This window comes from Propithecus coquereli, unplaced genomic scaffold, assembly GCF_000956105.1.
Source record: "Propithecus coquereli isolate 6110/MARCELLA unplaced genomic scaffold, Pcoq_1.0 Scaffold81, whole genome shotgun sequence".
Taxonomy (NCBI): Eukaryota; Metazoa; Chordata; class Mammalia; order Primates; family Indriidae; genus Propithecus; species Propithecus coquereli.
The window spans coordinates 2329997-2342328 of record NW_012154285.1 but is presented as its reverse complement, the minus strand read 5'-3'; the positions used below and the strand labels follow the sequence as shown (position 1 = coordinate 2342328).

At 51.2% G+C, this 12332-nt stretch overlaps 1 protein-coding gene across 1 annotated transcript in view; it reads left to right on the top strand.

Annotated features, from left to right (window-relative positions):
• Positions 1-11464, top strand: part of BRI3BP (BRI3 binding protein) — a 19585-nt gene extending 8121 nt beyond the window's left edge. The window contains exons 2-3 of the mRNA XM_012663439.1: positions 3830-3932; positions 10660-11464. Of these exons, the coding sequence (XP_012518893.1) occupies positions 3830-3932; positions 10660-11081 (525 nt within the window). The 3' untranslated portion in view covers positions 11082-11464. The remainder of the gene's footprint in view (positions 1-3829; positions 3933-10659) is intronic.
• The last annotated feature ends 868 nt before the right edge of the window (positions 11465-12332 follow it).

Below are 12332 nucleotides of genomic sequence, written 5' to 3'. Positions count from 1 at the left end.
TTGTAACTTTCTATTCTGAAAACGGCCCAGCATACACAAAAGTAGGGAGAAGAGTAGAGCGAACCCCTGTATTCCTCCCCAGGTCTTCCATGTGTCGATTTTCTGCCATTCTGGTTACTTCTGTCCCTCATTAACATTTTTTTAGCCCGTATGGTGTTTTCAAGCTAATCCAAGACATATTAATTCACCCTTGAATATTTCATTCTGCATCTTTAACAAATACGAACTTTATAAACATCAAAAGCACACCGCCATTGGCACAGCTCTTAGCAATTCCTTGATATCTAACCCGAGTCCATTCGCTGATTTTCCTGACTCTTTACAAAATCGCTTTGTCTGAATTGTGATCTGAACAAAGTCTGCACATTACATTGAATTGATATGGCTTTTAAGTCTCTTTTTTCAAAAATAAACTTTTTTTTTCCAGAACAGTTCTAGATTTGCAGAAAAATTATGACCTCCTTTTAACTTAATCACTTCTGTAAAGACCATGTCCCCAAATACAGTGATGTTCTGAGGTGCTGGGGGCTTGGGCTTGAATGTAAGAATTTGGGGGGGCACAGTCCAGCCCATATGGTTCTTAGGGCCCATGTCTCCATCCACACAAGGTGGGTCAGGGTGTCACACAGCCAGAACAGTGGCCAGAGCAAGCAGGGCCAGCCCCACGGGGAACAGCGAGAGTTCTCCAGCTGGATGGCGGGGCGGGGCTATCCTTTGCACCCTGAAAAAGAACCTCTGGCCTGGACCTGTCTTCCCGGCAATGCCAGGAGCCGCTTGAGTGCGCCGGTTTCTCAGGTACGGCAGGTTTCGGAGCGCCTGCTTGTAGACTTGTGTCCCGTGGGAGGTGACTGCTGGGTTTGCCCAGAGGGCCTGGCCGCTGTCTTTGCTGGGGGTTCCAGGGGGTTCCACCGTGCCCCTCGTGGATCTGACAACCTGAGCGGCATCCGGCACCCGCTGTGTGCTGGCGGCTGTGCCGAGGTCTTCGCAGGCTCTAACGCTGAATCCTCTCTTAGTCCCATTTTGCAGCTGAGAAAACAGAGGTTCAACAGCACGGGCAGTAACGTCTCTTCCTCCCAAAATAACTGCTTCCCCACATGCTTTCTAGGGCAGCTGGTGCCATTTAAAGTGCTGTTATCCTTTTCTCACAAAGCCTTTCTTTTTTCCTGCCTTTGAACCAACTATAAATGTCGCTACACGTTGACAAACACGTACAAGTGACACATACTTAAAGAATTATAACAGGATGGACAAAGTGTGGTATATCCATAAAATGGAATGCTGTTTGGCATAAAAAGGAAGGAAGTGCTGATTGGTGCTGGGACACGGATGGACCTTGAAAACGTTATTTGGGGTGAAAAGCGCCAGACACGAAAGGTCACGTATCGTGGGGTTCCTTTTACAGGAAACATCCAGAATGGGCAAAGCCACAGAGACGGAAAGCAGATTAGTGGGGGCCCAAAGACGGGAGGAGGGAACGTGAGTGGCTACTCATGGGTGCAAGGTTCCTTTTGGGGCAATGAAAATGTTCCAGAATTTGATTGTGGTGATGATGGCACACCTGTGAATACTGTAAAACCGCCGAATCGTACACTTTTGTACGCAGCCCCGGAGCATCTGATGCAGTGGCTCCGGGGTGGGGCCCAGGAATCTGCATTTCTCACAAGCTCCAGCTGGTCCAGAGAGCACACTCTGAGAACCACTGACGCGGGACAGGTGCCCCAGGGTAGCATGTCCAGAAGCCCTCTCCTCACGGGCGTGGTTCTGATTCACGCTGTCTCCTTCTCCCCCGGCCCACCTGCCCCCACCAAAGAGAGGGGCAGTCACCCCCCCCTTCTCTCTGACGCATGTGCTTCCTTCTGCATTCTCCACGTGGTCTGTTTTTGGTTTTTGTTTTTTTACAAAAATGTAAACCCTTTCTTTTTTTAGATAATAGCTTCATTGAGATATATTAATAATTCACCCATTTAAAGTAGGCGGTTCCATTGTTTTTAGCGTATTCGCAGATATGTGTAAGCATCACCACAATTTTAGGACATTTTCGTCTCAGGAAAGAAATCCTGTGGCCTCTAGCTATCACTCCCCTTACCTCCCAGCCCCCGGCAACCCCTAATTCCGTCTCTGAGGATTTGCTGTCCTGGACATTTCATCAGTACGTGGTCTTCAGTGTCTGGCTTCTTTCACTCAGCGTGATGTGTTCAAGCTTCATCCGTGTTGCGTGAATCAGTGCTTCCTTTTTATGCCAAATAATGTCCCACTGTCAAAACAGGCCACATTTTGTTATCCATTCATCAGTTGTCTGCATGGTGTTTGGATGTGCAGATTCCTTGAGCTTGAGTGCTTGCACCTGTGCAATTCTTAAAGCTAAAAGGTCGACGTCATCGTAGGATGTGTTGGGGTCAACGATTCTGTTAGAATATTGGACATGGATAGGAGTTTTGAACGTTTACCATGTGCTCAAAGCATGTCACATGAATATCCCAGGTTGTGCTCCTCATAGCCACAGGTGATGTAGGTACTGTTATCCCATTTGTTAGCTAAAGCCCGGAAGCCCCAGACAGCTTACAAATATGTATAATATGCCCATGGCCACCTGGCTAGTAAGAGGCAGAGCTGGGATTTGGACCCCGGTGATCAGCCATGTGGCTTGTGCTTTCCTAGCCACGGTGCTAGCTCAGAGGTTATCGGCGTCCTCTGCTCTCCTGGTCGCTGACTCAACCCTGCTCTTCTCGTCTCATCTGTCCTGGAGGAGCATCCAGCTAGGACATCCAGTTTAAAACGCTATAGCCAATTTACCTTGAGACATTTATCCTCCACACGTGAGCCACATGGCACGTGTACTCGGTGTGCTGCAGCACCGTCTCTGATAGCAGAGGTTGGAAGCAACCTAGGTGTCCATCAGTAGGGGATTGGCTGCAGGCATACCGTCTTTTAAAAAGAATTTTGCACCACTGTATGGTTTGAGTTTGAATGATTGCCAAGATAGAGTGTTGCATGAGGAAAACCGTATAACTGTACACATACGCTGCCATTTGTGGGGAAAAAAATCCATGCCACTGTTGACCTGGCGTACCTAAGGAAGGACACACAGGTGAGTGGTAATGGTGGTGCCTCCAGGTGGCTGGGCAGTGAGATGGAAGGCTTACTCTTCTCTGAACATCTGTCTATAGTGTGAGTTTTGTACTAGATACATAAAATATCACTTATTTAAAAAAATCAGATGAAATGAGGCTGCACCTCATATTTCTCTAGCCCTGTGGTTCTCCAGAATCACCTGGAGAAAGGCCTCAGAGCCCAGGGTCCTAAAGTTGGGTGGAGCACGGGGCTCTGTCATTACCAGCTTCCTGGGAGACCCTGGCCTGCTTGAGTCTGAGAATCATGTTCTCACACTTCACAGCTGCCCTCAGGGGTGGCCCAACCTCTAGGGGGCTGGGTGGGGGGTAGAAACCCCCACTCTTTAAAAATGAGAAACCGGGCAGAGGAGAGGAGAGCCCCTGAACAAAGAGGGGACAGAAAGACAACAGGAGAAATGGCAGGTGGAGTGGAGGAGGCTTGCAGAGTCCCAGCTCCCGTGGACAGGTGCCCGGCCTGTGTCAGGGACGGCTGTGTCTCACCCACTTTGGCTGCGTTATCAGACTGCCGTCCCCCAGTGCCGAGCTCAGGCTGGTCCCCTGGGCTAGCGGACCACTCGCGTGGCATTCGTGGTCAGCTCGATATCTTTTCCCAGTTCAGGTATGAACTCGTGAGCTCACGGGTCACGGCTCGACTAGCTGAGAGGGCAGTGGTGTGCTGGCTGATTCGGTGGTGTGTGACCGTTTTCTTATTTCTGCAGTTCTTGACCAGGCTGACCGAGAGGTTCGTGTTGGGAGTGGATATGTTCGTGGAGACGTTGTGGAAAGTTTGGACAGAGCTCTTGGATGTTCTTGGACTTGACGGTAGGTGTGGGGCAGCATTCGTGTAAGGTGCTGTTTTATTCCATTGGTTCTCAAAGTGTGGAACCGGCACCCACGGTGGGAGGTACGTGAGAAGGTGTTGGGGGCCGGGCAGTGAGGATATGAATGAACATTATTTTAATAGTTGCATGTATAAGTGACTCGTCAAAGTTCAGATTTCCCAGACGCTGTCTATCTGTCCATCTATTTATGTATTTACTTTAAATCCCGTTCTCTTCTGAGCAGACGCCATGTAGGATGTGGTGCAAGTGGGCAGTGCCAACTTGTCTGCCCCTAGGCGCACCACATGGACCAGAGGTCAGCGCTTTGGTTTGTGGGATCCGTGCAAGAAGCTACTCTGGTTCTGTGTGGAGAACGGGGCACTCACAGAGTCATCAGAAGGGCTACAGGAGAGACCTGTGGCCCCAGACACTGCGTGACCGGCCTGCCAGGGTTGCTGCTGGTGGCACTGTTGAGTTCAGGGTCACACGACCGTGGCAGTTACTTGAGGACCAGGAAGCTATTGCCACTGCCTCAGTGAGTAGGCTTTGCACACTGCTGCAGGGACACCTGCCGCTTCTGGAACCATGTGTGTCAGCTGTAGCCAGAAGGCAGCCCCGTCTCCCTCACTTTTCAAGGTTCCTGGGTCAGGGGAACCACCACAGGGCAGAGCCTAATTTCTGTCCAGTCTCCGGCTGCAAGGGAGTCAGGGGATGTACTTTGTAGCTCTCCAGCTTCCGCTGTCCCAGAATCACGCGGCGCATGTTGCACGAGCCAGCCGGCCTAGCACCCCTCGCGCTGGGTGAGAACCGCCAGGGGAGCAGGCCCCTGAGTTTGTTGGCGAGGGGAGAAGCCTAGCTCAATTTGACGGTGCAGTGCTGGTCACACGTTTCCAGCCAGGGAGAGAGCACTGGTGCGGTACGGTCCTGCGCTCTCCACACATCTGGGAGGCACATTATATTGGTCTTGGCGGATGTGGAGGCAAAGGCAGTGAGACTGAGTGGTGAGGTAGCAGCAGCCCTGGGAACTGAGGGGAGCACCCTGGTCCGGGCCTGCGCTACCCCCACCTCTGTACCCTCCTGCCCAGGCGGCTCTGCCCGGTCCCTACCAGTCCGCGTGTGGGGCAGTGACGAGGCCTTAGGTGTCCCATCTGGGGGTGACGGGAGCTAACCTGGGCAGAGCGCCTGTGGCGTGCCAGCTTTTATGTCCAGAGCTGATCTTGTCCCTTACAGCCTTAAATTCTTTAGTGGCTTCCTACGCTGTCAGGATGAAACCGCCTTTCGGTTTTCTCTAACGCACCCCACTGTGCGCCAGGTAAGCAGGGTTCTCCCTGCAGCACCCGCCCCACTGCTTCCTTCCTTCCATGCTCAGGGTCGAGGCCGCTCTCTCCACTTGGGCCTGTTCAGAGAAAATCCCCAAGCTGGGCGCTGTCCGGGTCCAGGCTGCCACCTCTCCCGCCAGGAAGTCTGCAGTGGCCGCCCGTGTCAGGGTCCCCAAGGCCACCTCCAGGCTCACCAGGAGGACTCGCAGGACTCAGCATGGGGTCCTGCTCACAGCCGTGATTTATTACAGTGAGAGGACACGAAGCAGCATCAGCAGAGGGAAAAGGCACAGGGGGCTGAGTCCGGGGGGACCAGGCTCGAGCGTCCGGAGTCCTCTTCCCGTGGAGTCACACAGGACACGCTTCATTGCTCCAGCAACAAGTCGTGACAACCCACGTGAAATGTTGTGTACCAGGGAAGCCTGTTCGAGACTCAGGGTTCAGGGTTTTTATTGCAGGCCGGTCACATAGGCAGCCTCTGCCTGGTAACGTGCAAAATCCTAGACTCGCAGCAGGAAAGCAGGTGTTCGTCATAAGCCACGTTGGTTGTCTTCTCCGGGCTGTGCCCTCACCCTGGCTCTGTGCCCGGCACGAAGAGGCCCTTTGTTACTGAGAGTGGGAGGGCTGGGGTCCCGCTGCTTAGCCAGTCGTGTGGTTGAACTGGGCCCCCAGTGAGATGAATTCAGGTCCTAACCCCGGGACCTGTGAATGAGCCCTCGTTTGGGAACAGGGTCTGTGCAGACGTGATCAAGTTAGATGAGATCATCCCGGATTAGGGTGGGCCCTAAATGTAGTGACCGGCGTCCTTATGACAGGTGGACATGAAGAATCATGTGGGGTGAAGACAGAGACAGAGATTGGAGGGACGCAGCCCCCAGGAGCTGGAAAAGGCAGGAAGGATCCTCCCTAGAACTTTCGGAGGAGCCCAGCTCTGCTCACACCTTGCGTTTAGACTTCCAGCCTCCAGAACTCCAGAAGAGGATGAATTTCTGCTGAAAGCCGCCCACTGTGTGGTAGTTTGTTACGGCAGCCATAGGAAACTGATAGACCCCTGTTCCACGAGGACTCTTTCAGAATCTTCCAGTGGTCCTTGACACCCCCATTTTGCAGATGGGAGATGGGGGCTTGAGGCTGAGCCGTTGGCCACGGTGGGGCACACTGGTTCGTGTCTATTGTCACTTCCCTGGGCCACTCAGAACCATCTCCAGCCTTGATTCATTGAGTTCAGCCGTTAAGAGGCCTCACACCCGCCCAGGGCACCTCGATGCTCAGGCACAAAGCGCCCCAGGCAGCAGCGTAGCCACCGCAGAGGATGCTGTGCAGCCCGCAGTCCCCCGGGGCCACCGACGGCCCCGCCCGGGACTTGGCTGAGTCAAGCATCACCCAGACACGGCAGTCGTGTGCAATCCTGCCTGGCGTCCACACCCAGCCCTGCGTGGATTGTTTCCGTCCCTGCCCAGCAAACCCTGGAGAAGCAAACCTGATTGCGGGAAATTGCGTGCAGCTTGGGGTGAAATGCTGCGGAGTGGGAACAGCCTCCCAATCACACGGAAGAAGACCAGAATAGAGTCATTCCGCTGCGGAACCGCTCGCATTCATGATGAGAGCAGCTGGCACATTCTGGAGGTGTAATAAAACTCACTTGCTTCTGTGTTGTGGTTTTCTCCGTTTTATTTGATGCATAAGCGTCAAAGCATCCGAAGGCCTTTGGAATCGGAGTCTCATGCCTGGAAGTTTGAGTGTGCGAAGTGCTTTATAGGAAACCGTATGCCAACGTGGGATATTCTGGTGCAAAAGGTTTCCGTGGGCACAGTCCTCTAATTGTCTTTTTCAGAATTTTTTTAGGGTGCCTGTTAAAATGGAGACTCTAAGCTTGGCACAGAGCGATCCAGTGGAAATAGAACGCATAGGTAATATTACATTTGCTAGTATCCGCATTAAAAATGTAAAAAGAAACTGCTGGAATTAATTTTAATGAGATATTTTAGTTAACCTAATATATTCAAAACATTACCATCTCCAATTGTAATCAACATAAAAATTGTTACTGAAGTGTCTTATATTTTTTGGGCACTTGGGCCTTCGAAATCCAGTCTGTATTTGCCACTGAGAGCACACTCGATTCGGACTTGTGACATTTCAAGTGCTCAGCACACGATGACAGCTCGGCCTTCGTCCCTGCTCTGTATCTGCCGGCACAAAAGCCTTTCTGGGAAATGGAGCACTCGTCCGGAGTTAGGAGGCTGGACTGACATCCCGCATCAAGGTGCTCGCTTCCTCTGATGCCTCCGAGGCCACTTCCAACACAATGTGGAAGGTAGTCCTCCCGCAGCGATGCATCCGCACAGGGACTGGATGGCTCTGGAAACCAGGGCCCCCGCGTGCAGATCTCAGCTCGGCCCTGCCCCAGCAGTGGGACCCTGGGCAAGGAGTCTTTGCGTGGGGATTGCTGTCTGCCTCGTTGGCACGTCGTGGGCCTGGGTGATGACGTGCGCAGAGGGCTCAGACAGCGCCTGGGCCACAGTCAATACTCGATAAACACGTGGCAGGCTATGAAGGGGCCCCGCTCCCAAACGTGGGTCATCGTGCAACTCTGGGACCCGCCTGATCTCGATTTTTCATGCCGAGGGCCGTCTGGCCGGCTGTACCCAGAGCTGGCTTCTCCGTCTGCACCCGTGGGGACTTCACAGGTCTGCGGTGACCTAAACCCGGCCCGAGCTGAGAAACGGGGCTGCCACCAAAGCAAACGAGTTGAATTGGCTCTCCCCAGCATTCCTGTGTGGAAGTCCTAACCTCCAGTACCTCAGAATGTGACCTTATTTGGAGACAGGGTCATTAGAGATTTGACTAATTAAGAGGAGGTCGCACTGGAGTAGGTGGGTCTCAAATCCAATGACTGGTGCTCTTATAAGAAGGGGACATTTGGACACTCACACACGCGCACACACGGGGAGAAGGCCATGAGAAGACAGGCAGAGTTCGGAGTGATGACTCTACAAGCCAAGGGACACCAAGGATTGCCAGCAGCCACCAGAAGCCAAGGAGGCCTGGAACAGAGTCCCCACTTCACAGCCTTGGAAGGAACCAACCCTATGGACACGCTGATCCCAGACTTGCGGCTGCGAAGTCCAAGATCAAGGCACTGGAAGATTCAGTGTCTGTGAGAGTCCCTTCCTCATAGATGAAGCTTCTTGCTGTGTCCTGACAGCGACAGGGACAAGGCAGCTCCCTAGGGCCTCTTCCATAAGGGCACTGATCCCATTCCTGAGGGTGCCACCCTCATGAACTAATCACCTCCCAAAGGCTCAGCCTCTTAACACCATCACTTCATTGGTAAGAATTTCAATGTATGAGTTTTGGGGGCACATTCAGACCATAGTACCTATGATGGGTTCATTGTTATTTGAAAATGAATTAATAGTAGCAATGTTTAAAAATTATTAACTGATTAAAAATTAGTTTCTTCTATGGCAAACATCAATAGGTAGCACCCACATAAACAAAAGCTCTAGGGGGTCTTCAATACTATTGAAGAATATAAACAGGATCCTGAGACCAAAAGGTTTGGGAGACGCTGGTTTAGTCTCCCGTCTGCCAGGGTTAAGTGTGAAAGTCAACTCCAAAGTCAAGATCACGTTTAGTCAAAATGCTCTTGACGCCTTAGAAAGGAGGGCACCGTGTAGGAGACCGGCACCCTGGGTTTTGGGAGTCCCGGTGACCCCGTGTCTTCAGTCCTGAGGAAGGCCACTATTTATTTACGAGGCTGGGCCCCAGACACGGTGGCCAGCTGTGCAAGACGATCTGGTCATCGTGGGGGCTTTGAAATGCTCACGCTGTAGATGCATTTGGAGACTCGAGTCCCAGGTTCAAGTTCTCCTGTCTCAGCCTTGCTCTGGGTCTAAGTCCTCGCATTATATTTTACCCCACTCCCCTCTCTCTGCCCTGACGCGTAGAGTTAACCGTGCCTGCGCCAGCGGATCTCGGAGTGTGACCCTCATGTTGGCAGCGGCAGCGTCACGCACCAACTTGTAAGAGATGCAGATTCTTGGGCCCGCCCAGGATCTGCTCAGACATCCTGGGGGTGGGACCCAGTGACCCGTTTTCCCAAATCCTCCAAAAGATTCCAGTGCACACTCACGTTGGAGAACTGCTTGTATAAATTAAATGCACTTGGGATACAACTCTCCCTGAACTTGTTGAACAGTATCATGAGGAAACAATTCCAGAATGGGGGACCTTCTGTAAGAAAACTAGTCTGGGAAAACTAGACTTCAAAATGTCAGTGTCATGGAAGTTTGTCGATTAAAGGAGACTAAAGCCAGGGCACACGCAGTACATGGACTCTCACCGGGTCCTGGTTGAGCTGCGAAGGAAACAGCTATATTCGTAGATAGCTGGGAAATTGCAGTGATAGCCTGGAATTGTTGATACTCTTAGGTGCGATGATAGTCACATGGTTTTGAGGTGAATATGTCTTTATTCTTACAAGGTGCATGATGAAATATGATGTGTGTCTTTCCAGTGGTCCAAACCAAAAAAAAAAAAATATGTAAATAAGAGACAAAGCAAAATATGGCAAATTTAGTCATTGTTAAACTTAGGTGGTTTTGATAGGAATATTCGCTGTCCTTTCAGCTTTGCTGTTTGAAATTTCCTTCAGCTGGGCACACAGAAGATGCTACTCCTCCATCTCACTCCCTGCTTTAGATAGCACACCATGTGCATAGCAGTTAGGATTAGGTTTGGCTGTGGCAGGGATCCAATAACAACGGCTTAAACCAGATGAGTGCTTATTATTTCCAACTTATGTGAAAGTTCACAGGGAGGTAGGTAGGCGAGTATGATGGTTCCGATGGATGTTGTATTCTGGGCTGAAGCACCTTCCGTTTAATGCTGTCCCATGAGAGTCTTTGCTGTCCTCATGGCCCAACATGGCTGCTCCAGCTTTGGTCATTGCATCCACATTCCAGCAGGCAGAAGAGGAGGTAAAGGGCACATTCTTACTGCTTGTAGGGATAACCCCCTGAGGTTACTGCAAATTACCTCTCCTTGGCCAGAGCTTAGTTATGTAGCTGCAAGGGAGGCAGGGAAATGCCTTTATCCTAGGTAGCTGTGTACGCAGCCTGAAATTGGGCATTCGTTACTATGGAAATTGAAGGACAGTTTGCAGGCTCTGCGCCACTGTGAGAGGTGCTTTAAACTCACGAGGTGGCAGACTGTCTTGACGGGGTGCCCTGTGTCTTCTCTTAGAGCTTAGTGTGCATATTAAGGGAGTAACTTACTTTAGTTCCTTGGGTTGTTGCAAAGGCCTTGTGAGCCCAGCAAGTGAGCTGAGCTCCCCAACTCCCCCTTGTCGAGAGCCCCCCGACTCCCGCGTAACCAGCCCTGTTGCTCTTTTCTGTTCTGCAGTGTCCAACCTGTCCCAGTATTTCAGCCCAGCCTCGGTGGCCAGCAGCCCGGCCCGCGCCCTCCTGCTGGTTGGCGTCGTCCTCCTGGCCTACTGGTTCTTGTCTCTGACTCTGGGCTTCACCTTCAGCGTCCTGCACGTGGTGTTCGGCCGCTTCTTCTGGATCGTGCGGGTCATCCTGTTTTCCATGTCCTGCGTGTACATCCTGCACAAGTACGAGGGCGAGCCGGAGAACGCCGTGCTGCCCCTGTGCTTCGTGGTGGCCGTCTACTTCATGACGGGGCCCATGGGCTTCTACTGGCGCAGCAGCCCCGGCAACCCCAGCGTGGAGGAGAAGCTGGAACACCTGGAGAACCAGGTCAGACTGCTCAACATCCGCCTCAACAGGGTGCTCGAGAGCCTGGACCGCTCCAAGGACAAGTGACTGGCGGCCGGCCGGCGGGCGCCACCTCCACCAGCGAGCTCTGTCGGAAAACAGAAGAGGAGGAGGAAACACAAACCCAAACCACCAAACCCCAAACGGTCTTAATAAACGTGACTGAGCAAGAAAGTGGCGCTTTGTGAGGGTGTTTCCAGCCGCCCGTCAGCTCTTAAGACGGACGTTCCAAGAATGAAAAAGATCGTTCGTGCAGAACGACGCACGGAGTGTCATTAGTGAAAAAAATATTTTTTAAACAAAGGATATAACCATATTTAGCTGTACAGTGAGAGAAAATTTATCTGTGCATAGAGCATAAAGTTAATTTTTTCAAGCATTGAAATACATCTTTTGTAAGGTTTTTTAATAAAGGCAGATTGAGTCAAGTTTATTAAAACTTTACATGGAGGGGGAGAATATGCTAATTTGACATTTTAGAAAAGCTTAAATGCAAGCGTTTGTTTTTGCAGCTTAGGAATTGGTGGATGACGTCTGTGTGCGTAAGTTATTTTCGTGTCCCAAAACTGTGAGCTTTATTCTATGTTATTTTTGGTTGATGTTGACTTAATGAATGTTGTCACTTCTCAGTGTAGACAGTTGGGCTAGAGATGAAACCCAACCTCTTTTGTACCCTAGTGACCCCGCCAAGCCCCCGTCAGCCACATCTCTAAATGGAGAAATCATTACTTCTAGAAGGCCTGAGATTTTTTTCCTTGCTCTGTACTTTGATGTATTTTAACAGCAACATTTTGAAAAGGAAAATGCAAGAAAGGGCAAAGAGATGTCTACCCCAGTAAGCACTGAAGATCACTCAAGAATCTATTTCATGGCTGGCACGGTGGCTCACGCCTGTAATCCTAGCTCTCTGGGAGGCCGAGGCGGGCGGATTGTTTGAGCTCAGGAGTTTGAAACCAGCCTGAGCAAGAGCGAGACCCTGTCTCTACTAAAAAAATAGAAAGAAATTAATTGGACAACTAAAATATATATAGAAAAAATTAGCCAGGCATGGTGGCGCATGCCTGTAGTCCCAGCTACTTGGGAGGCTGAGGCAGGAGGATCGCTTGAACCCGGGAGTTTGAGGTTGCTGTGAGCTAGGCTGACGCCACAGCACTCTAGCCAGGGCAACACAGTGAGACTCTGTTTCAAAAAAAAAAAAAAAATCTATTTCATGTCCCAATGTCGCTGTCTGCTGGGTGGGCCTAGATTCAAAAGCTCTACCCGTGGTGGTTTTTGTCTTTGTTTCATTTTGTTTCTGGT